Consider the following 22997-nt stretch of genomic DNA (forward strand, 5'->3'; position numbering starts at 1 on the left):
TGTTGTTGTATGTATGCAAAGTACTTCTGGCTTCTTTTGTTTGTTTGTTTGTTTGTTTTTTTTACTAATTTCCAGGACTGGAAATCCCAGTTACTCCACAATTTATTAACTCCATTTTTATTTTTAGAAGGTATTGCTGAAACACAATGTATTCACTGTAATGGTTCACATTATTACTTTGATTTTTTGCATATTTTTCTACAACAATCATACACGAATGTTTGATAAAAGTGTTTTCACGTTTCATTAAAGTGTTTTCAAAGATAAACAATGCTTATTTAGAAAAAAAGTAACTACATTCTTGCAAAAACCCATCAGAAATCCAATTTAATAACTGGCAATCCGTTCACACAGCAACAGGTGTGAGTTTGCATCTGCGCGAAGCCTCCATCACTTTGCACCATTTGTGCGCATGGGGAGGGTGTCGGCTCGCGTCATTTAATATGTTGCGTAGTCGCGAGCTCGTGCGTCGTGCGCGAGCTCAATAAGCACCGCACTAGGTGCGCGCGCGTGCCCTGACAGTCGCCATTTTATTTTGAAAAATCCAAATCGAACCGAGGGAGAAAGCGACCTTTTATCAATCAAGATCAGAACGAAGAAATACGACGAAAATGATCATCCGTTCGTAATTTTTCCAGGATCGAGGTAACGCGTCCTCTCGCCGCGTTCGGGGTTTCGCTAAAATCGTACAAATAGCCTAAGATATGAATTGCTTATCATATGTTTTCTGCTCGGCTAATTTAACGTTAGCTCGCTAGCGTGTAGCTTACCTTGCTGCTTTTAACGGCCAAAAAGTCTTAAAATACCAACCGACTCTACACGTCCTGGTACGATCACAGCTAACGGTCTGTAGTAGTTCGGTGGTTGTGACCGTTGATATGAATTTTTGAAAACATTATAATATGAATAAGGCTCTTGTTGTGAGCGATACAGCTACATGGTCACTGGAGTGATTTAGACACCGAGTTTGGTTTCTCCAACCATACAAATGTGTTGAGTGAGGCCCGGACGACAGCACTGTAACGTTAGCTGTACGCAAACTTGCATGACTGCTTTTGTTAATTTCCACTAATTTACATGCACACTAAATTGTTTTACTTAACTATCAGTGCATTTAATACGACTTTATACATTAGTAAGATGTTTTGTTGCTAGATATTCATACTAGAACTATATGATACGGAAGTTTTTGCCAGCGTTTTACTTGGCCTTGCAATGATAGCCCTTGTCGGTTGTACATTTCTAACATTATTGCCCAAAACAAACAAGCAGACTGGTCCTGTCAGCTAAGTGATCTCGATGAGCATGTCGGGAACAGGCTAGTGCTCGTCACCGTTTGAAACAATGAGGGTGTTAGCTTAGCCTAGCTGTTAGCCAGCTCTGGATTAGCACGACTGCTGTTGAATCTGACAGAACTGTTTGTTAAAAAGCTACCAGGAGTTCAATTCGTGATAATGCAGTTGAGTAGGTGATAGTAAACTCTTTCCGAAGAGGCGTTTCATGTTAGGTATTAATAAATAAGCAGCAACTTGGATGAAAGGTGAGTTAGCACTAGGAATGCTAACGGTGTTGTCCACAGCCAAGTTGGGAGTGTTTGATCATTTGAAGTCAAATTGTTGTTAGGAGACGTTTCGTGAAAATAACACCAAAGTTACCTATTTGTAATGCATGTTAATTTCTATTTAAGTTTAACGTGTTCGCCAAGTCAGCTGCTGTTTTGCGTGACTAGTGTTTAAAACTGAAACTAAAATGTATTATTGTTTAATAACTGCCCTTAAGAATAGTTTAGACTCTGTTTATTTAGACAATCACTCAGTCTTTCAAGAAGGGTGCTTCGGCAGTTAAATGAGTTTAGAAAACATGGCTGTATGTTGTGGAAATCAGTCTTGTTGGTTTTAGGTTTGAAAATGTCATATGTCTGTTTTCTCATAAATGTACTTGCAAGCCATTGACGGCTTTAGTGTAGCAGGAACCGAACGTACTAAAGGTTTATTTATTCTGTTCGTGCGACCCTTCAACTTTAGTCAAGGCCTGTGAGATTTGTATGACTTCCGGTTTTGCGGCAGTACCGTTTAGTTCCTCTCAGTATGTTAAAAATAAAACAGAAAGTGACTGAAAATTTGGAAGTGGAGTTCTGAAACCTTTTTAAAATTTAAATTGGCTTAATTTACTGTTATATTGTAAGGTTTGTATGTTGAAAGTTTTTAAAGAAACAGTTCACCCAAAAATTTGCTTACCTTCATGTCTTTCCAAACCTGTATAGGTGCACCCTAATTAGTATACGAATTCATTATTCTAAATATTTTATAATATAAATAGTGTTCAAACTCAAAATTCCAAAAAGGAAAAGTGCACTTCAAATTCCCACTTAATTAACCGGGGGGGGGAAAACTAAACATGGAATGTTACTTAATGCATTCAACTGTTGCAGCTTTCCTTATATAGCAGAGGGGAAGTGGCTGTCAGACTGACAAAATAACCTTACGCTGCCTTCATGTGGTATAGGAAATTTGATCATTTCCATTTCTGAAGTCGTGATTTCAAGCTCTTTGCTTTCAAGGTGTTCTTTTGCAGTTTTTACCTAGGAAACTCATATTTATGATAATTTTGAGAGCACATGAAATCAGCATAATACATTAGACTAGGGGTCAGCAATGCTTCCAAGCTTGCCAACATTGGCACACAGAGGGATAATCACTGGCACGTGGCAATAGCTAAAGAGGTGTATGTATTTAATTTAAATAAAAGCCCTCAAACTTGCTCACGTTGGTACGTTTTGAGGTAATCATTCCTACTAGTTGCACAGCCTGTTTTATTATGTTAGGTGCTATAAATACTATTAAATATGAGATTTTATCCTATTTTAGCGCAATGATCTGACACACCGTTTGATCGCTCTTCTGTGATTACCCCTCCGCATGCCTTACGCTGCATTAGACGTTGTAATGCATTGAATGTGTAGTACGTCATTCGAGTTCCACAGAAGAAAGTTCCCAAAAGGCGATATGTTGACTTCCGTAATATGGACCAAATACAAGACATTTCTCAAAATATCATCTTTTGCTTTCCATAGAAGTAAGAAAGTCATACAGGTTTGGAACAAGCAGATGGCCGTGTGTTTTTGGGTGAACTGTCCCTTTAATATATGTTGTTGAAATATTGTTTTATGCAGCAACTGAAGATTTACTGTGCTCGCATTTTAACTTGCCCTTTCTAATATGTTTGTCCAGATGTTACACTAAGAATTGCACTGAAGGACATTACTTGGAATCAGCATCCACCCAGAGACTCTGCTTGTTGGACACCAGACACTTTTCACACCTTTTGGGGGGGGGGGACCGACAGAAGTAACCTATCACTGAAGTGACTAAAGGGGAATAATGGTGATTTTGCGCCGGGCTCGGCCGCCTGCTTCCGCCCCAACCAGCAATGAATCTTGACTCGCTCTCGCTGGCTTTGTCTCAAATCAGCTACCTGGTGGACAATTTAACTAAGAAAAACTACAGAGCCAGCCAGCAGGAAATACAACATGTGAGTGTTTTGGTGTCATAACTTACACTTAGGCTATGTTCAGACTCCAGGCAAATTGGATTTTTTTTCTCAAATCGGATCATCTCAGGCAGACTCTGTCCACACTATTTATTGCAAGTGATCAAATAAGATTTGTGTGTCCAGACATAACCAACCTATCTGCATGGGTTGCTTTGGGAACTACGTAGGCATACCCACGTATCTGATGAGGCTTTCAAAACGGATCATCTAGCTCTCCAAATAAGCTCCCTGTTGAGTTGCTCCGTCACACAGGAAAATGCCGAAATCTTTGGACGTACCATTTGAACACCAAATGAATTCTTCCGGCATTTCTGTACACCAGTTTCGATGCTATCGTTGTGTTAAGTGACGCAAAAGAGAGTTTGAAATCCGTGAAATTGTGGTTTGAATCAGATTTGAAAAAATCTGATTTTGCGGTTTTTGTTTTTTTGCTGTCCAGTCTTTCAAAAACCTTTTATGGATAAAATCTGGATATGCAACAAAAATAAATTGGATTTTTGCTTTCAGTCTGAACTTTAGTTATCAGTTTTTAACCTGTGATATAATGTGAACATTCTTAGTTTCATAAGCAAACTAAAGGTACTGACAATCTGATGCACTTTTTCTCAGATTGTGAATCGTCACGGCCCTGAGGCAGACCGGCATTTATTACGCTGTCTCTTTTCCCATGTGGATTTCAGTGGCGATGGTAAAAGCAGTGGCAAAGATTTCCACCAGGTAATAAATGTAGCTTCTGCTTTGAAAATGGAGAAAATAAAAGCTTATTAGTTTCAGTATTAGTTTAATGTGTTGTTTCCCATCTCTTATTTGCTTCAGACACAATTTCTGATCCAGGAGTGTGTGTCTCTTATTACGAAACCAAATTTTATTTCAACGCTTTGCTACGCCATTGACAATCCCCTGCACTATCAAAAGGTTTGTTCATCTGCCTTTCATATTTAACTTTTTATATTCAATGCCAGTTTTGTGATTTAAGTGCTTGTTTATTATACATTTAGTTAATCGGTTGCATGTCTGTTTGTTTGTAGAGTTTGAAACCATCACCTCATTTATTTACTCAGCTGAGTAAAGTTCTCAAGCTAAGCAAGGTTCAAGAGGTAAGCTTTCTAATATATTTCAAAATAAAGTCATCAGATGAATGTGGGAACTAAATCTTTTGCTTTCACCAGGTGATTTTTGGCCTTGCTCTGCTGAACTCCAGCAACGCAGACCTTCGAGGGTTTGGTACGTGTTCACTTCATGAATTATTCATCTTTCAGTTTCACTTCTGCGGCCTTAGATGCTTCTCGAACATTTTCGGCGTAACGAACCCTGGTTTCTTGCTTTCACAGCTGCTCAATTTGTGAAGCAGAAGCTCCCTGACCTTCTCCGCTCGTACGTGGACGCGGACCTCGGAGGGAATCAGGAAGGTGGCTTCCAAGACATTGCCATAGAGGTTCTGCATCTGCTCCTCTCCCATCTTCTGTTCGGTCAGAAGGGCTCGAGCGGAGTCGGACAAGAGCAGATTGACGCGTTCCTCAAAACACTGTGCAGAGGTTAGTGGAAAAATCTACTAGAAAATCGTTTCTTACATGTTTATGTTTGGATAGTTTTTTAGATTGGAATCGGTTCTCATGCTGTGCTCTAGAGTCATTTAGTCCTGTGTTTTTGTTTGTGTCCCAGATTTCCCGCAGGAGCGCTGTCCTGTGGTGCTCGCACCACTGCTGTACCCTGACAAACGGGACATTCTCATGGACAGGATCCTGCCAGACTCTGCAGATTTAAATAAGACCATGATGGAGAGTTCCCTTGCTGACTTCATGCAAGAAGTTGGCTATGGCTTTTGTGCGAGGTATGAACAATTTAAATCACCCGAAATTTAAATTTGTATGAATTTTGACATGCACTTTTGCAGTGAATGTGGTATTGACATTTAAAGGGATTCTAATGTTTTGATTGATTGATGTGTCCCCAGTGTCGAAGAGTGCAGGAACATAATCCTGCAGTATGGGGTGCGAGAGGTGACGGCCAGTCAGGTGGCCAGAGTGCTGGGGATGATGGCCCGCACTCACTCCGGGCTGTCCGACGGCATTGGCCTACAGGTACATTCCCTGTCTGGGTGTGTTTTTGGTTATGCTGGAATTCTGTTGTAACAAAGCTTGATTAAATATGGATTAGGGAGTGTGAGCAGGTTTGAGTAACTGGTTTGTGTATCTGTAGTCCATTTCCAATCCAGTGGGTGGAGGGATCTGGAGTGATGGGAAGGACAAGAGTGATGGCTCTCAGGCCCACACCTGGAATGTTGAAGTTCTGATTGATGTGGTCAAAGAAGTGGTAAGGTTCTTATTTTAAATGGGACTGCACAGTTTGATAAATGAGAATTTTTCTGATAAATTATTGCTGCATTTTAAAATGGTACCATTTTACCATTTTAAAAGCTCCATGTTTGCTGTGCTTGTTTATAGGGAAACATAATTTGGCAAAAATGGATTATATATCAATGATGTATTTGTATGTTGGCGGAGAGCCATTTAAAACTTCAGCCAGTTTGTAAGCACTTATTACAATTTTTGGGAAGATGGTCTGTGCAATTTGGTACTGAAATTTTAAAAATGTGATGCTTTGAGCGCGTGTGATGCAATGGCCAATAAGAGTTGTTTATGAATCCACTCAACAGCGCTCAAGTGTCGCATTTTTAAAATTTCAGTAAACTCACAGAAAGACCTACTTCTGACAACACTGTTATAAGCGACAGAATTTAGAGCAGAGTGCATATATTTTGCATATATGCAATATAATATAGTGCATCTTTAAGTAATAAGCCATATTATGTTTTTGATTTTGTTTTCATTTAATCATGCAGTTCTAATTTTAGATGCTTTACCAGGTCAAATGTTAGTAGGCAGCTAAAGTTTCCCACATTTTTATCACTATTTGACTCTGCTTGTTCTCCTCAGAACCCCAATCTGAATTTTAAAGAGGTGACCTATGAGCTTGATCACCCAGGCTTTCTGATCCGGGACAGTAAGGGTCTTCAGATAGTGGTCTATGGGGTCCAGAGGGGTCTGGGAATGGAGGTGTTCCCAGTGGATCTCATCTACAGACCATGGAAGCATGCAGAAGGACAGGTAAAAAAGTTTTTAATTGTTGCCAAATCATATTAAATTACTCGTCCAGAAGATTTCATTGGAAATGAAATAGCATATTGAATCCTCGCTGTTCTGTTCTCCAGTTATCGTTCATTCAGCACTCCCTGATGAGTCCTGAAGTGTTCTGCTTTGCTGACTACCCCTGTCATACGGTTGCCATTGACATCCTGAAGGCCCCACCCGAGGATGACAACAGAGAGATAGCCACATGGTTAGTGTTGAGCCATTTAAGACAATCTAGTGTTTCTAAAAAGTGACTGTTTGGTCCATCTGTATGCTTAATATCTTCTCCTTTCACTTTGGTCAACAGGAAGAGCTTGGACCTAGTGGAGAGCCTCTTGCGCCTCTCTGAAGTTGGGCATTATGAACAGGTGAAGCAGCTCTTTAGCTTCCCCATCAAGCACTGCCCAGACATGCTGGTGCTGGCGCTGCTGCAGATCAGCACCTCCTGGCACACCCTGCGTCATGAGCTCATCTCCACCCTCATGCCCATCTTCCTGGGCAACCACCCCAACTCTGCCATCATCTTGCACTATGCCTGGCATGGACAGGTGGGTGGATTTGACATTTGTATGAAGAAGCACAAAGTTCCTTTATGGTGTCACTGTGTACTAATATGTGCCTGGCTTATGTTTCCAGGGCCAGTCCCCCTCCATCCGCCAGCTGATCATGCACTCTATGGCCGAGTGGTACATGAGAGGAGAGCAATACGACCAGGCCAAGCTATCTCGCATCCTGGATGTGGCTCAAGACTTGAAGGTACCAATCTTTTCAACTCCTGCACCTGCATCATGAGGAATAGATATTAGCTTTGGGAACTGTGAACCAGTTTTTAAGCAAAACTGTTTCTGAAACATTCTTTTAATTCTTTTCTCTCTCTCTTTTTTTTTTTTTTTTAATCTCATTGCAGTCTCTATCGATGCTGCTGAATGGTACTCCATTTGCCTTTGTTATTGACCTTGCTGCACTTGCCTCTCGCCGTGAATACCTCAAACTTGACAAATGGCTCACTGACAAAATACGAGAGCACGGGGTAAGTGTGCATTCATATTTGCACTACTGTTCAAAAGTTTGGGGTCGGTAAGGATTTTTAAAAATTTCTTGCGCTCGCCATGGCTGCATTTATTTGATATACTAAAAGCAGTGTAAAAGCAGTGATAATTGAGATTATTGCAATTTAAAATAAAATGTCTGATGGCAAAGCAAATTTTTCAGCAGCCAATACTCCAGTTTTTAGTGTCATGTGATCCTTCAGAAATCATTCTAATATGCTGGTTTGGTGTTCATTTTTTCATGCCGTTTAATATTTATAATAGAAATCTTGTTATAAAATCTATTGTAACCAGTGTTGGGTTACGTAAGTTATGTAATCGGATTACTTTTTTCAAGTAACTAGTAAAGTAATGCATTACTTTTAAATTTACAACAAAATATTTGAGTTACTTTTTCAAATAAGTAATGCAAGTTACTTTGTTTTCCCATTTATTGACTGACCCCAGATGAGAAAAAGTAATGCAAAAGGAATGACGCATTACTTTCAATAAAAAGTAACTAAGTAACGCAGTTAGTTACTTTTTTAGGGAGTAACGCAATATTGTAATGCATTACTTTTAAAAGTAACTTTCCCCAACACTGGTTGTAACATTATAAATGTCTTTACTATCACTTAAAATCAATTTAATACATCCGTACTGAGAAAAATAACTAAAGAATTGATTTTTTTTCCAATAATTAAAAATCTTACTCACCCCAAAACTTTTGACTGGCAGTGTATTTGAATTCTAAGCAAATGTACATGAAAGACTGACATGTTCTGTCTTCGTCTGTTAGGAGCCGTTCATCCAGGCGTGCGTCACGTTCCTGAAGAGACGATGTCCCTCCATCATGGGTGGTTTGGCCCCAGAGAAAGACCAGCCGAAGAGTGCTCAACTTCCTCCTGAAACACTGGCTACAATGCTTGCATGTCTGCAGTCTTGTGCTGGGTGTGTATAGAGCCTTGCACATGTTTCTAAACACTTCAAGAAAATGCTTGGGTTGCTGTTAAACACCTGGTTTTGTTGGCTTGTTTGAGCAGGAGTGTGTCTCAAGAGCTGTCAGAGACAATCTTGACCATGGTGGCCAACTGTAGCAATGTGATGAACAAGGCCCGACAGCCGCCACCAGGAGTCCTGCCAAAGGGACGAGCTCCCAGCACCAGCAGCTTAGATGCTATCTCACCTGTTCAAGTAACTGTGACCTTACTTACTGACTGAAGATGGCTATTAGTGTCAAAAATTCTCTGAACTGCATTTGATGGTGTTGTACTTACATCTGCCCTGTTGTATTCCAGATGGACCCTCTCTCTGCGATGGGCTCTTTGAGTCTAGGTGTCTCATCCACCTCTCATACCCCGAGCATGCAAGGATTCCCCAGCCTGCAGGGCTCTGCCTTTAGTAATCCCCAGTCCCCAGCCAAAGCCTTCTCAAATCTACCAAACCCAAACCCCAGCACAGCTTTCCCAGGAATCAACCCCCTCTCTTCGCAGCTCCAAGGTACCCTGAGACTACTGTGAATTTATACACTCTGGTCCAGAACTTATTGAGGCTGAACTATTGTTTATCATAGTTTGTTTCATTTACAAATGCATTAGAATTTCAACAAATTTCTTGAACTGCTTCTCAAGGTCCTCTGAGCACGAGCTTGACTGGGCTTGGCTCAGGTTTGGGAATGCCCGCCGTCAGCAGCGATCCCTTCGGCACCAGGAAGATGAGCACACCGGGGCTAAACCCGCCCACATTTCAGCAGAGTAAGATGAAGGCCTGTAAGTGGTGGTGTGGCTGAGAGAGTGCCAGGTGCCTCAAGCTGTATTTCCTCTCAAAACTGGCCCTCAGTTTCTCACAAAAGTCCTTTTGACATGCATTTCAAAGTGTCTTTAATCGGTGTAATTTTCATTGCCGGGCCAAAAAAAAAAAAAAGTATCATTAGAATCCAAGAGGAAATACAGGTCAGTCTACATTACTGCAAGATGTTCTTGGCAACTAGTTTGGATCCGTGTGAAAAGTCATCAGTTTTCTTCCATTAGACCTATGAAGGAAAACAAGCTGTTTGCCAGGAACTTCTGTTTTGTTTTCTCAGCTTTAGGCAATCTTTTTACAAATTAAGTGATTTAAAAAAAAAAAAAAAAAAAAAAAGCATAAAGTGAGGTAACAAGAGTTTTCTATGTTGTAGCTGACCTTTCTCAGGTGTGGCCCGAGGCAAACCAGCACTTTAGTAAGGAGATTGACGATGAAGCAAACAGCTATTTCCAGCGCATCTACAACCATCCGCCACACCCCACAATGTCTGTGGATGAGGTGAGATCAGCAAAAGGAACTGAATGAGTAGAATGGCACTTTTGCTCATTCCTAATGCCTCAAATCTAATCTCTCAGGTGCAGCTTTCAAATTCATACTTATTCTTTCAATGTAGGTGCTGGAAATGCTGCAAAGATTTAAGGACTCGAACATCAAGCGGGAACGGGAAGTTTTTAACTGCATGCTGAGGAATCTGTTTGAGGAGTACCGATTCTTCCCTCAGTATCCAGACAAAGAGCTGCACATCACTGCATGCCTCTTTGGGGGAATCATTGAGAAGGGCCTAGTGACGTACATGGCGCTGGGCTTGGCCTTACGATATGTGCTGGAAGCTTTACGTAAACCTTATGGATCAAAGATGTATTACTTTGGGATCGCTGCACTAGATAGATTTAAAAATAGGTACTGCCACTACTTTGTCATACAATATACAATAAAGATCTCATTTGGAACATATCTTGATAAACTGAGTTGTGCGTTTGTTTTAAATCTGAGCCACTCTCATTCCTCAGACTGAAGGACTATCCCCAGTACTGTCAGCACTTGGCGTCAATAGCCCATTTCCTGCAGTTCCCACACCATTTACAAGAGGTAACCTAGTTTTTCCATTTTATTTTGGTAGATGCCCACAGCATCTTCCCATAATTTCTCACTCTGCACTAGTTGGTTAAACTTCCAACTTAACAAGTCTCCTGTTGTATGTTGTCCATTTTCTATGTGTAGTATATAGAGTATGGCCAGCAGTCCAGAGACCCTCCTGTGAAGATGCAAGGCTCAATTACCACCCCAGGTAGCCTGGCTCTAGCCCAGGCTCAAGCTCAGTCTCAGACCCCTAAAGCCCCCCAACCTGGCCAAGCCAGCACCTTAGTGACCACAGCCACCACGACCACCACCGTTGCCAAAACCACCACCATCACGAGACCTACAGCTGTTGGACCGAAGAAGGACGTGCCAGTAAGTGAACGTAGTCACTGTTCCGTAAATGTCATTTTCTTGAATTTACCATTGGTCTAAGATGCACTCAGCTGTTATTTGACATTTTAATTTCCTCCACAGCCTTCAATCAACACCACAAACATTGACACCTTGTTGGTGGCCACAGACCAGACTGAAAGGATCGTTGAACCCCCAGAGAATGTTCAGGAGAAGATTGCATTCATCTTCAACAACTTGTCCCAATCAAACATGTCCCAAAAGGTTTGTTTTTACAATTTATATGATTAGCGTGCTACATTTTATATCAGACGTTTGTGCTTTTAACTCCTAAACCATCTCTTTCTGCTTGTTTGAAGGTGGAGGAGCTGAAAGAGACTGTGAAAGAAGAATTCATGCCCTGGGTCTCTCAGTACCTGGTCATGAAGCGTGTCAGCATTGAGCCCAACTTCCACAGCCTGTATTCTAACTTCCTGGACACACTGAAAAATCCAGAGTTTGTTAAAATGGTTCTCAATGAGACTTACAGAAACATCAAGGTAACATTTTTGAAAAATAACACATTTAAGGACAAAGAAAATGAGGCATAGCTATGTTATGATCACTTCATTGTTGTCCTTTTTTTTTTTTTTTTTTTTTCCTCTCAGGTCCTTCTTACCTCTGATAAGGCAGCTGCTAACTTCTCAGATCGATCCCTGCTGAAGAATCTGGGTCACTGGCTTGGAATGATCACCCTAGCTAAAAACAAACCCATCCTTTACACAGTGAGTTCATTTTTATCACCTGTGCTTGAAACATCTATAGATGTTTCGAAAACGAATCCAATTAGTTTTTATATTAGGAATGTGACCGCATTGTTTTGCTCTCTTTTATAGGATCTGGAGCTAAAGTCTCTCTTGCTGGAGGCTTATGTGAAAGGCCAGCAGGAGTTACTGTATGTTGTCCCCTTTGTGGCCAAAGTCTTGGAATCAAGTCTGCGGAGTGTGGTAATCATTACATTTTCTCTCCCAATCTTGCTGTCAGGTGTTGAGTGTGAGCCAGTTTTGCAAATACCTGGACATAACCTCTAAACAACTGGTGCTCTGTTTTGTAGATCTTCAGACCGCAGAACCCTTGGACCATGGGCATCATGAATGTATTGGCTGAGCTCCATCAAGAGCATGACTTAAAGGTCAGTCACTTATCATTGATGTTAAACTTAATGGTGCATAAGCATCTAGTGGTGTTTCAACTCAGTCCCACAATTCTTTTGTTACAGCTTAACCTCAAGTTTGAGATCGAGGTGCTCTGCAAGAATCTGTCTCTGGACATCAGTGAGCTGAAGCCAGGAAACCTGCTGAGAGACAAAGAGAAGCTGAAGAATTTAGAGGAGCAGCTCTCTGCACCAAAGAAAGAGACCAAGCCTCCTGAAGAGATGCTGCCTATAGTTACTACAGGTATAACACTAAAACAGGCATGTTGTAAGTTGCGTTCTTTTTCTATAGTTTTTGATTTCCTGTTTAACCATCAGTAGACTCTGTTTCATTTACAGCTGCTCCCTCGACTCCGGCCACCACCACAACCTGTACTGCCACGGGGCCACCCACACCACAGTTCAGCTACCATGACATCAATGTGTATGCCCTGGCTGGCCTTGCCCCGCACATCAACATCAATGTTAACGTTAGTCTCACACTATTTAAAGCCAATTTATGCTCTTTATTGTTGAATACTTTTAAATTGTAAATTACCTTTTCTTCACCGTTTTTCTATAGATCCCACTGCTGCAGGCCCACCCTCAGCTGAAGCAGTGCGTGAGACCAGCAATCGAGCGTGCCGTACAGGAGCTTGTGCACCCAGTGGTGGACCGATCAATCAAGATCGCCATGACCACCTGCGAGCAGATAGTCCGGAAAGACTTTGCGCTAGACTCTGAGGAGTCTCACATGCGCGTAGCTGCCCACCACATGATGCGCAACCTGACAGCCGGCATGGCCATGATCACCTGTAGAGAGCCGCTGCTCATGAGCATTGCCACCAACCTGAAGAACAGCTTTGCAGCAGCTCTTAGGGTAGGGAATAACTTTGTTCTCTCATTCAAAATCAAGACTTCTAGTCACTTTAAGAATTTTGACTGGATGAACATACATTTCAGGCTCCCACACCCCAGCAGAGAGAGATGATGGAAGAGGCGGCTGCTCGCATCGCACAGGACAACTGTGAGCTTGCGTGTTGCTTTATCCAAAAGACGGCAGTGGAGAAAGCTGGACCTGAGATGGACAAGAGACTGGCAACTGTAAGTCCTTGCGTACTTTCCTAATTGTTACATCAGTTGAGCAACAGTTGCTTTTCTAGTGTAATCTGATGAATTTCTTTATCTTGCAGGAATTTGAGCTGAGGAAGCACGCTCGCCAAGAAGGCCGCCGCTATTGTGATCCCATGGTACTCACCTATCAGGCAGAGCGTATGCCAGAGCAAATCAGACTGAAGGTGAGAGCTCTTTGCATACTTCTTTAAGGTCGAGTTGATGTACTGTTCTCTGTCAGTGTTGGATTCTGACTTGCTCCTCCTCTCCAGGTCGGTGGAGTGGATCCTAAACAGCTGGCTGTTTATGAGGAGTTTGCCCGAAATGTTCCTGGCTTCCTACCCAGTAACGACCTGTCTCAGCCCACTGGTTTCCTTGCCCAACCAATGAAGGTAGAGCTCCTGTCTTTCTTGAAGAGATTTTGTTTGGTTGTCACATTGGGTAACTCACTCACAGGTTCTTTTTCTGCATTGCAGCAACAGGCATGGCCCACTGATGATGTGGCTCACATCTATGATAAGTGCATTTCGGACCTGGAGCAGCATCTGCACGCTATTCCACCTGCGCTGGCCATGAATCCACAGACCCAGGCTATACGCAGCCTCCTGGAGGCAGTTGTCATGGCTAGGAACTCCCGTGATGGCATTGCTGCCCTGGGCCTTTTGCAAAAGGTTAGATAGTCTCTCGGGGGAAAACTTGGGGAACAACCTTATACAGCAGTGCTGTCCAATCCAGCTCCTGGAGGGCCATTGTTCTGCAGAGTTTAGCAGGTCTCCAGGATCACCAGGAACTTCCAGGCAAATGTGTTGGAGCTAAATTCTGCAGGACCATTAGCCCTCCAGGACCAGGATTGGATACCCCTGCTATATGGCCTCGGCTTAAATCTAATGTGTCTTGTCAGTGCCGATAGCCTCGTGGGCAGCACGCCAACATGTAGCGCAGTTGCGCTTTGGGCGAACCGACCTTTCCCAATCCCGCCCCCCCCCCTTCCCCGCTTTGCTTCCTGTCTGCTTGTTGTCCTATCATAATAAAGTCAAAAATGCCAAAAATAAATCTTAAAAAAAAAAAAAAAAAAAAAAAATCTAACGTCTCTTTTGCTTGCTTGCTCTCAGGCTGTGGAGGGTCTGCTAGATGCCACCAGTGGCGCTGATACTGATCTGTTGCTAAGCTACAGGGAGTGCCACCTGTTGGTGCTGAAAGCTCTACAGGACGGTCGTGCCTACGGCCCACAGTGGTGCAACAAACAAATCACCAGGCCAGTATTGCAACTGTGACGTAAACTTGTTAGTCACAGGCATAGATGGACCTCAAGGTCCTAACCTTTTCTTCTATGCCCCCTGCAGATGCCTGATTGAGTGCAGAGATGAATACAAGTACAACGTTGAGGCCGTAGAGCTCCTCATCAGAAACCACCTGGTCAACATGCAGCAGTATGACATGCACCTGGCTCAGGTGAGAACGGTGTCTCTAGGATTTCAAAGAAAATCGATGTAAATGAGTGGATTCTTACTCTTCTGTGTTTTCAGTCCATGGAGAATGGTCTGAACTACATGGCCGTGGCATTCGCCATGCAGCTAGTGAAGCTCCTGCTGGTTGACGAACGCAGCGTGAGCCACATCACAGAGGCAGATCTCTTCCACACCATCGAGACGTTGATGAGGACCAGTGCTCACTCCAGAGCTAACGCTCCTGAAGGGTAATATGCCACTTGTGCTACTGGTTGAACTGAATGTCCGTTTTGTTACTGAACATTTAAGTAACCTGGACAACTTCTGTGTAACCACTAGTTTGCCCCAGCTGATGGATGTTGTCCGCTCCAACTACGAGGCCATGATCGATCGTCACCATGGTGGGCCAAACTTCATGATGCACTCTGGGATTTCTCAAGCCTCTGAGTATGATGACCCGCCAGGTCTTAGAGAGAAGGCAGAGTACCTGCTGAGAGAATGGGTCAACCTGTACCACTCAGCAGCTGCAGGAAGGGACAGCACTAAGGCCTTCTCTGCATTTGTTGGACAGGTTAGCCAGTTTCGAGTCCCCGACTTGGTTTCTCAAGACTAGAATTGGCCTGCATTACTTCATTCACTCCTGCATTGTTCTTTCACAGATGCACCAGCAGGGCATCCTGAAGACCGACGACCTCATCACTCGCTTCTTCCGGCTGTGCACAGAGATGTGCGTGGAGATCAGTTACCGCGCTCAAGCCGAACAGCAGCACCCCACCACCAGCCCTGCCATCATCAGGGCAAAGTGCTACCATAACCTGGATGCTTTTGTTCGGCTCATTGCCCTTCTGGTCAAACACTCCGGAGAAGCGACCAACACGGTCACCAAAATCAACCTCCTCAACAAGGTTGGAATGCTTACAGCGGTTTGTGGCTCAATGTTGACACACTTTTTTTGAAGGACATATTGTTTTGTAGGTCTTGATTTAATGCTGCATTTCTTGTCATGGTTCAGGTTCTGGGCATTGTGGTGGGTGTGTTGATCCAGGATCACGATGTGAGGCAGACTGAGTTCCAGCAGCTTCCATACCACCGAATCTTCATCATGCTTCTGCTGGAGCTTAATGCACCAGAGCATGTGCTGGAGACCATCAACTTCCAGACGCTCACTGCCTTCTGGTAAGCACATGGCTTTAGACTTAAGATCTGGTCAGATTTATTGTTGTTCGGACAATTTTCATGGGCAAAAATTCCAGTCATTTCAATAGGAAGCCATGTGGGTGAAAAATCTTTCCCACGCAGATTTGGCAACAGTATGTTAGTAACGTGTATTTGTTGCATTTACCAACATGCCTGGTTTGAAAGTGACTTCTATTGACAATAGATAATGGATTTTTTTTTTTTTTTTTTTTTGAGAAAGTTTGCTAATGTGACCACACCTTTACCGTTTTGGTCAGTTTTTGAGTATTAAAGGACATTGTCTCTTTCAGCAACACCTTCCACATCCTGAGGCCTACTAAAGCACCTGGTTTTGTGTATGCTTGGCTGGAGCTCATCTCTCACCGCATCTTCATTGCCAGGATGCTTGCACACACCCCACAACAAAAGGTCTGTATCTGCTGTATGATATACATCAGGGGTGTTCAATTCTGCTCCAGGAGGACCACTTTCCTGCAAAGTTTGACTATAATTAAACATGAAACGGCTAATCAAGGGCTTCAGGATTACTCTAAAGTTCAAGGCAGTTGTGGTGAGGCTAAACTTTACAGGAAAGGGCTCTTTCAGGAGCAGGATTGAGTACCTCTGATGTCCCACCACATCCCATATTCATCCCAGTCAATCGCTGACTAGCTTCTGTGCCTTAAACGTCTCTTTCCTCTCACGCAGGGTTGGCCAATGTATGCCCAGCTGCTGATTGACTTGTTCAAGTATCTTGCACCCTTCCTAAGGAATGTTGAACTCAACAAACCTATGCAAATTCTCTACAAGGTATTAACACAGTCTTGCCTTCAAAAGCCTGTCTGGTGGTTCACTGGATTAGTTTGTGACCTTGCATTGTTTTTCTCTCTATTCTCCAAGGGAACACTTCGTGTGCTGCTTGTCCTGCTACATGACTTCCCAGAATTCCTGTGCGACTACCATTATGGCTTTTGCGATGTCATCCCGCCCAACTGCATCCAGCTGAGGAACCTGATCCTGAGTGCCTTCCCCCGCAACATGAGGCTTCCAGACCCCTTTACCCCTAATCTGAAGGTAAAGAGTTGTACATAAAATTTTAGGGATGTCCCGATCCGAGTCCGAGTTATTTGATTTTGAGTATCTGCCGATACCAAGTCCCGATCCGATATTTCTATAATACATCAAAAAAAGAATAAAGAAGAGCGAAAAAAAAAAAAAAAAAAAAAAACAGATCCAGGACGTTCCTTATTTTTTATTTAATTACAAACAGAGCACTTCTGTGAGGTAGCTTGAACAGTCAAGTAATAAATAACATAAATTGTTCACTTCACTTCACTTTAGTGCAACAGTAAATATAAAAAAGGCTAATATAAAAACAAATATATTTGGTTTGATTTGGGTATGCTGCAGTCTGTGTAATAACTAAAATAATGTTTATATATATCATATTTTCTGGCTAGTTTACTTTAGTTTTTTATAATACACCATACTTTAACCCAAACTGAATAATAAAAAATGGGTAAATCTTCTATTAATATTTTTGATTCTTAATTTTCATTTGTCATACTCAAATTCTTGTTAAAACACATTAGACATGCGTATTGTGTGCATTTTGAACACTTTTTGTGTGAAATTATATTTATTTTGTCCATCAAAAGTGTGCTTTCACTTTAATTACACGTCAGCAGCGCAGTGTGTCTCAATCAGCTCCCTAGTTCAGTAGTCAGGGCACTGATCAGGGTATCAGCCACATTCACTTTCATTACTGATTCACGACCTAAAGAGCTAGGGAGCTGATTGAGACACAGGGATAGACTCGGTGCCGAGACGATCGCGGCACTGCTGCTTACGCGACGCTCCTACCTGACGCTTTACGAGCTGCTCCTGCTGCCTGTGTGAATGCATCCGTTGGTTGACATGCACGCTGAAAAAAATATGCGCTACTCACGCGTCGCTTACGCTTGCAGTGTGAAACAGGGCCTAACTCTGTGCCACCTCATCATGTGTTAAAAATAATGAGAATATATATATATATATATATATATATATATATATATATATATATATATATATATATATATATATATATATATATATACACACATACACGAGTCCTGATCGGGAGGTAACGTCCGATTCCGATCGAGTCTGAAACCACATGATCGGGCCCGATTTCCGATCACGTGATCGGATCTGGACATCCCTATAAAATTTGACATCATATGTGATGCTTTAGTTTAGTATGTAGTCGTAACTTCAAATATACTTGTGGTCATGTTATGGTGTGTACAATAATTGTTGTGTGTGTCCACCAGGTGGATATGCTGAGTGAAATCAACATCGCTCCCCGCATCCTCACTAACTTCACTGGTGTGATGCCATCCCAGTTTAAGAAGGATCTTGACTCCTACCTCAAGACCCGCTCTCCTGTCACCTTCCTCTCTGAGCTGCGCAGCAACCTGCAGGTAGTTCACAGCAGAATCGTAAGTTAATCTTTTGTTGTTATTTGTAAGGTTGTCAAAAGTACCAATTTCGGTACCAAGTCGGTAATGAAATTTTAAAAATGTGACACTACCTGCATTTCCCCCTAGCATTTTGAGTGCCGTTGAGTGGATTCGTAGACACCTCTGATTGGCCATTGTGTTCATGTGCTCAACAGATAAGTCTGCAATTGGCTACAATGATCAAAGCTTCAAAAACATTGTCAAAAGACATCTTTGATGCTCTTCACAGAGCGCTTACACAGATATACACGGGGAGTGTTTGAAAGCTGGCATCTATATTAGGGATCCACTGATAGACGCCTGCTTTCAAACGCTCCTGTTGATCATTGTAGCCAATCAGACATATTTGTTGAGCGTGTAAACACAATGGCCAATCAGAGGTGTTTAAAAACAGTGCTCAAAATGCTAGGGGGAAATGCTGGTAAAGTCACATTTTTAAAATTTCAGTAACGACTTGGTACAGAAGGTTTTTTTGACAACCCTATTTGGCTCTTGAGCATTAATTCTCATTAGTTCTTGCAAAATCTGTCCAAAGAGGCTAATTCAATTTTCTTGAGTCTACACACAAATATACTTCACAACCCTAAATTTTAGGTGTTTTTTTTTTTTTTTAAATGAATAATTTCATACAAATTTACTGTACCTCCAGGTGTCCAACGAGCCTGGAAACCGCTACAACATCCAGCTGATCAACGCTCTTGTGCTGTACGTTGGAACCCAGGCCATTGCCCACATCCACAACAAGGGCAGCACTCCCTCCATGAGCACCATCACGCACTCAGCACACATGGACATCTTCCAGAACCTCGCAGTCGATCTAGACACTGAAGGTGAGATGCAAAAAAAGTTGTTTTTTTGTTTGTTTTTTCCTCTCTCTAGTTTTAGTTTACATCGTGACTTATTTTCCTGCTCCCAGGCCGCTATCTGTTCCTGAATGCGATAGCCAATCAGCTGCGTTATCCAAACAGCCACACACACTACTTTAGTTGTACCATGCTGTATCTGTTTGCCGAGGCCAACGCTGAAGCCATTCAAGAACAGATCACCAGGTATGGCATTTAATGATTTATTCTTTTAACAAATGATTAGTTTAAACTCTGGTTGTGCTTACTTCCATTTTTACTTATGTATTTTTTTTTTTTTTATTTGCAAGAATAAATGCAATTTTGTACGGAGACAATACTTTATACATTTTTACATTTTCAATCTCCCTAGCCAACACAGAACAGACTGCTTTAAAAGAAATTTATAATCATTAAAAGGGGTCATGAATTGAGAAATCAATTTTTTTTTTTTTTTTCATTGTACTATAAAAATATCTTTCAAGAACTCAAAACTGCCTCGTTACTCCAGCTTTTATTGAAACCAAGCTCAGAGAACGACTCGTTTCGGATTTTGTCACATTACATCATATAGCGCAACAAAGGAAATCAACACCTACTTGTATATCATTGCCTCTTTAGCCCCGCCCACTGTATCATGCATGTCATGTAATAGTAAATATGAGATGGACACAAAGACAGGATTACTCGAGCAGCAAAACAATAGAGATACCTCTGCGGATTACAAAACGTTTTGAAGTGGCAAGTTGTGGGAAAAACAGTATTTGCATTGCTGTCCTTGTGATCCTAACATTAAGAAAGCATAAATTAACTTTATTTTTAACAAAGTTCTGGTCAGATCATGTCAGTAAGACAGTTGTTTTTCTCTTCATTTTGTTATTGTGTGTTCATGTGTCAACTATTGCTTGGAACATATAAAACGATCTATATTGGACAAAGTATTTATACTGTAGTGCCACAGTCAAACTGAATATTTGTAATTTCCTGTTCTTTCCTTTGTTTCGGCATTTATGAGGTTAATGCGGTTTGATCGAAGCCATTCACTGTAATCCTGAATAAAAGCTTCAGTGAGCGACATCTTTTATTGTCACGTTACAACATGTTTCATTTAATTTAAAACATGATACTGCTCTTTATTTGCCACAACCAAGACTTATAAAGCACATGTAATATGCATAAATGTTTCACACCGTTGGCAAATGTTTCAACTGCAACCAGATTTTTCAACATCGGAAGTTTTCAAAACGATTCCACATGTATGTTAAAATTATTTTAATATGAAAAACTGTTACCCAATCATAGCAGTGGGTGTTTACTTCAAATTCTTGAATGCGTCACCCATCAAAATTGAACGTTCCAACAACTGGGTCAAAAACGGGATATAAAATGGCTTATTACTTCTAAATTAGGATTAGTTTATGTAAAAATCTTGATAATATTATAAGTGGAACTCAAAGAACATTTATAAAATGAAATGCAGTTCATGACCCCTTAAAATATAAATACTAAAATTAATTTAGTGACACTTTACAGTAAGGTCCTGTTAACATTAGTTCATTCTTTAACAAATTATCTAACAATGAGCAATTCGTTAGTATTTATTAATGTCAGCATTGGTTAATAAAAATATAACTTGTCAGCTCAATCCAGTTTAGTTCCATTAAATGTTAACAGATACAACTTTTGATAATTTATTAGTAAATGCTACAATTAAATTAAATAAATGCTTTAGAATAACTTTTCATTATTAGTTCATTAACTAATGTTAACAAATGGAACCTTTTGTGTAAATTATTACCAAGAGTTCTAATAAATGAAAATAAACATTATTAATTATTCTATTTTAAGTGTTGTACTCAACAGTTGTTGTCTGTTGGCTAACAAGTGATTGTCGTGCAGGGTCCTGCTGGAGAGGCTGATTGTGAACAGGCCGCACCCATGGGGTCTGCTCATCACCTTCATAGAGCTGATCAAGAACCCTGCCTTTAAGTTCTGGAGCCATGATTTTGTGCACTGCGCCCCAGAGATTGAGAAGTAAGGTGGCCAACATGACACAATCCCATCTTTCTGTATTTTTACAACAGAAGATCTGTAATGTTTCCTTTTTTGGTCTTTCTACAGGTTGTTCCAGTCGGTAGCTCAGTGCTGCATGGGGCAGAAGCAGGCCCAGCAGGTGATGGAGGGAACAGGTGCCAGTTAGGCTGCAGGAACTGCTCCTGTGCCCAGAGAGAGAGAGAGAGCTCTCCCTCTCCCCAACCCTTCATTTGCCCCACCAACACCCTGCACATCTGATCGACACACAGCTGGCACTGGATTAACGCTCTTTCCACCGGGCGCCATCAGCATCTGACCGGAGGGGATTTTTTTTGGTTTACTTTTTTCTCCCTCGACAATTTAAAATGTTCAGTGTAAATATTAAAAAGGGACATTTAAGAGCGGATTTTGAGTATTTGTCAAAGGTGAGGCGCACGCTTGAGCACATTTCACTCCTTGCTGTTTGGCTTCCCCAAACTCTCCATAAATTATTTTTTGCCTTCAAGACGGATTGACTTTTGTTTGGAAGCTTGGTAGTGGCTAAGGAAGCTGTCTTGTTTAATTTCTTTTTATTTTTTGAGGTTTGGTTTTTAAGGGGAGAGCTATCAGTGTGGTGAGCTGATAGGATCGGACAGATGTCTTGGACTGCAGGGGGGGGGGTCACTAGTTTTGCACCTGTGAGGAAACAAATCTTGGGTTGGAGCTTCTCCCTGGCACTTGTACAATTGTGGAAATATTCAGAAATTTGTTGGTAAATTGGATCTTCGGAGTTTGTACAAAGATTCAACTTGCAGAACAAAAAAAAAAGGACCAATACAGCTCATTTTGTAAGGATTTCGAATGTTTTGTAAATGTATTGGTCCGCGTGTTGTATTTTGTAGTACTTTGTAGTTGCCTTTAGTTCCGCTACTTATTTCCTGTATGTATGCATTCTGTAGTTACTGCATTAAACACTTGAACTGCACCTTTGCTTGCCTGCCATTTGGTTGCATTTATGTTGAAATGTTTGAAACAAGTTGTGTCATAAGGTTAATTTTTTTTTTTTTTCCCCTTCTGTTCACACTATCAAGTGATGCAACTTTTTGTTTGTTTTTTGACATGAACTGAAAATTTCATGTTTTTTGGAGTTTAATCCAGTTTTCATACTCTAAATACATTTGAGTCCAAGTCAAACTGCATTCAGGAAGTTCATAAATCATTTGTATGCATTTCATAGTGATTTTGGTTGGAGTAACTGAATTTCACTGGATTTTTTTCTTCTTCATGTACTCACAAATGGAAGGCCATTAAACCACATGGTGAAAAGGAAGGGTTGAAATTAGTATAATTGGTCAGTTGTGGCCTAATGGTTAGTCTCGGACTTGTAATGCGAAGGTTGCAGGTCTCAGTACCAGCAGGAAATGTAGGTGGGGGAAGTGACTGAACAGTGCTCTCTTCTACTCATTACCCACAACTGAGGTGCCCTTGAATAAGCGCCTAACCCCCTAATCACTCCCCGGGTGCCGCAGCAAAAATGTCTGCCCACTGCTCTGGTGATGTTCAATAGTGCTGGGAACAATAAATCTTTGAATCGCAAATCGAGAAATGATTCTGAGCTTAGTTTTTAATAGCAGATGGCACTGCATGCTTTAGAAACAGCTGTACTTGAAATTGATACACACACAACACTTGAACCTTCTATAAAATGTTCATTCATAAAGTTAGAAAAGGTTGAGGCAAATTACAAGGGTGTTTGCAGGGTTGTTTACATTACAGGATTAATCC

The 22997-nt window shown here is 41.5% G+C and overlaps 1 protein-coding gene across 6 annotated transcripts; it reads left to right on the forward strand.

Annotated features, from left to right (window-relative positions):
* Nucleotides 1–448: 448 nt before the first annotated feature.
* Nucleotides 449–22197, forward strand: cnot1 (CCR4-NOT transcription complex, subunit 1). Of its 6 annotated transcripts, none has more exons than XM_048157704.1 (49): nt 449–645; nt 3231–3531; nt 4162–4269; nt 4369–4467; nt 4581–4649; nt 4722–4776; nt 4884–5087; nt 5215–5383; nt 5507–5633; nt 5752–5865; nt 6489–6659; nt 6764–6891; nt 6991–7231; nt 7320–7439; nt 7591–7713; nt 8511–8662; nt 8755–8905; nt 9010–9211; nt 9343–9465; nt 9888–10012; nt 10128–10414; nt 10525–10603; nt 10736–10966; nt 11069–11209; nt 11305–11484; nt 11593–11709; nt 11821–11931; nt 12039–12116; nt 12204–12381; nt 12477–12607; nt 12700–12996; nt 13080–13220; nt 13310–13414; nt 13502–13621; nt 13706–13900; nt 14342–14484; nt 14573–14681; nt 14756–14925; nt 15017–15248; nt 15337–15600; nt 15690–15853; nt 16165–16282; nt 16562–16663; nt 16754–16927; nt 18169–18336; nt 19007–19187; nt 19274–19406; nt 21099–21233; nt 21321–22197. In XM_048157704.1, exons 2-49 carry the CDS (start codon nt 3430–3432, stop codon nt 21397–21399), a joined length of 7146 nt encoding a protein of 2381 aa, XP_048013661.1. In that variant the 5' UTR covers nt 449–645; nt 3231–3429; the 3' UTR covers nt 21400–22197. The 6 variants fall into 6 exon arrangements, with proteins under 6 accessions (XP_048013661.1, XP_048013659.1, XP_048013662.1 ...); XM_048157702.1 differs by having other exon boundaries at nt 450–645; nt 12459–12607; XM_048157705.1 differs by having other exon boundaries at nt 450–645; nt 12459–12607; nt 18169–18318.
* The last annotated feature ends 800 nt before the right edge of the window (nt 22198–22997 follow it).

The sequence above is a fragment of the Megalobrama amblycephala genome, linkage group LG15 (genome assembly GCF_018812025.1).
Source record: "Megalobrama amblycephala isolate DHTTF-2021 linkage group LG15, ASM1881202v1, whole genome shotgun sequence".
Lineage (NCBI taxonomy): Eukaryota > Metazoa > Chordata > Actinopteri > Cypriniformes > Xenocyprididae > Megalobrama > Megalobrama amblycephala.

Coding starts and splice junctions, on each gene's coding strand:
- cnot1 (XM_048157702.1), top strand. CDS start 3,430: ATGAATCTTGACTCGCTCTCGCTGGCTTTGTCTCAAATCAGCTACCTG. Junction 4,468..4,580: donor ATCCCCTGCACTATCAAAAG/GTTTGTTCATCT, acceptor GTTTGTTTGTAG/AGTTTGAAACCATCACCTCA. Junction 5,088..5,214: donor CCTCAAAACACTGTGCAGAG/GTTAGTGGAAAA, acceptor TTTGTGTCCCAG/ATTTCCCGCAGGAGCGCTGT.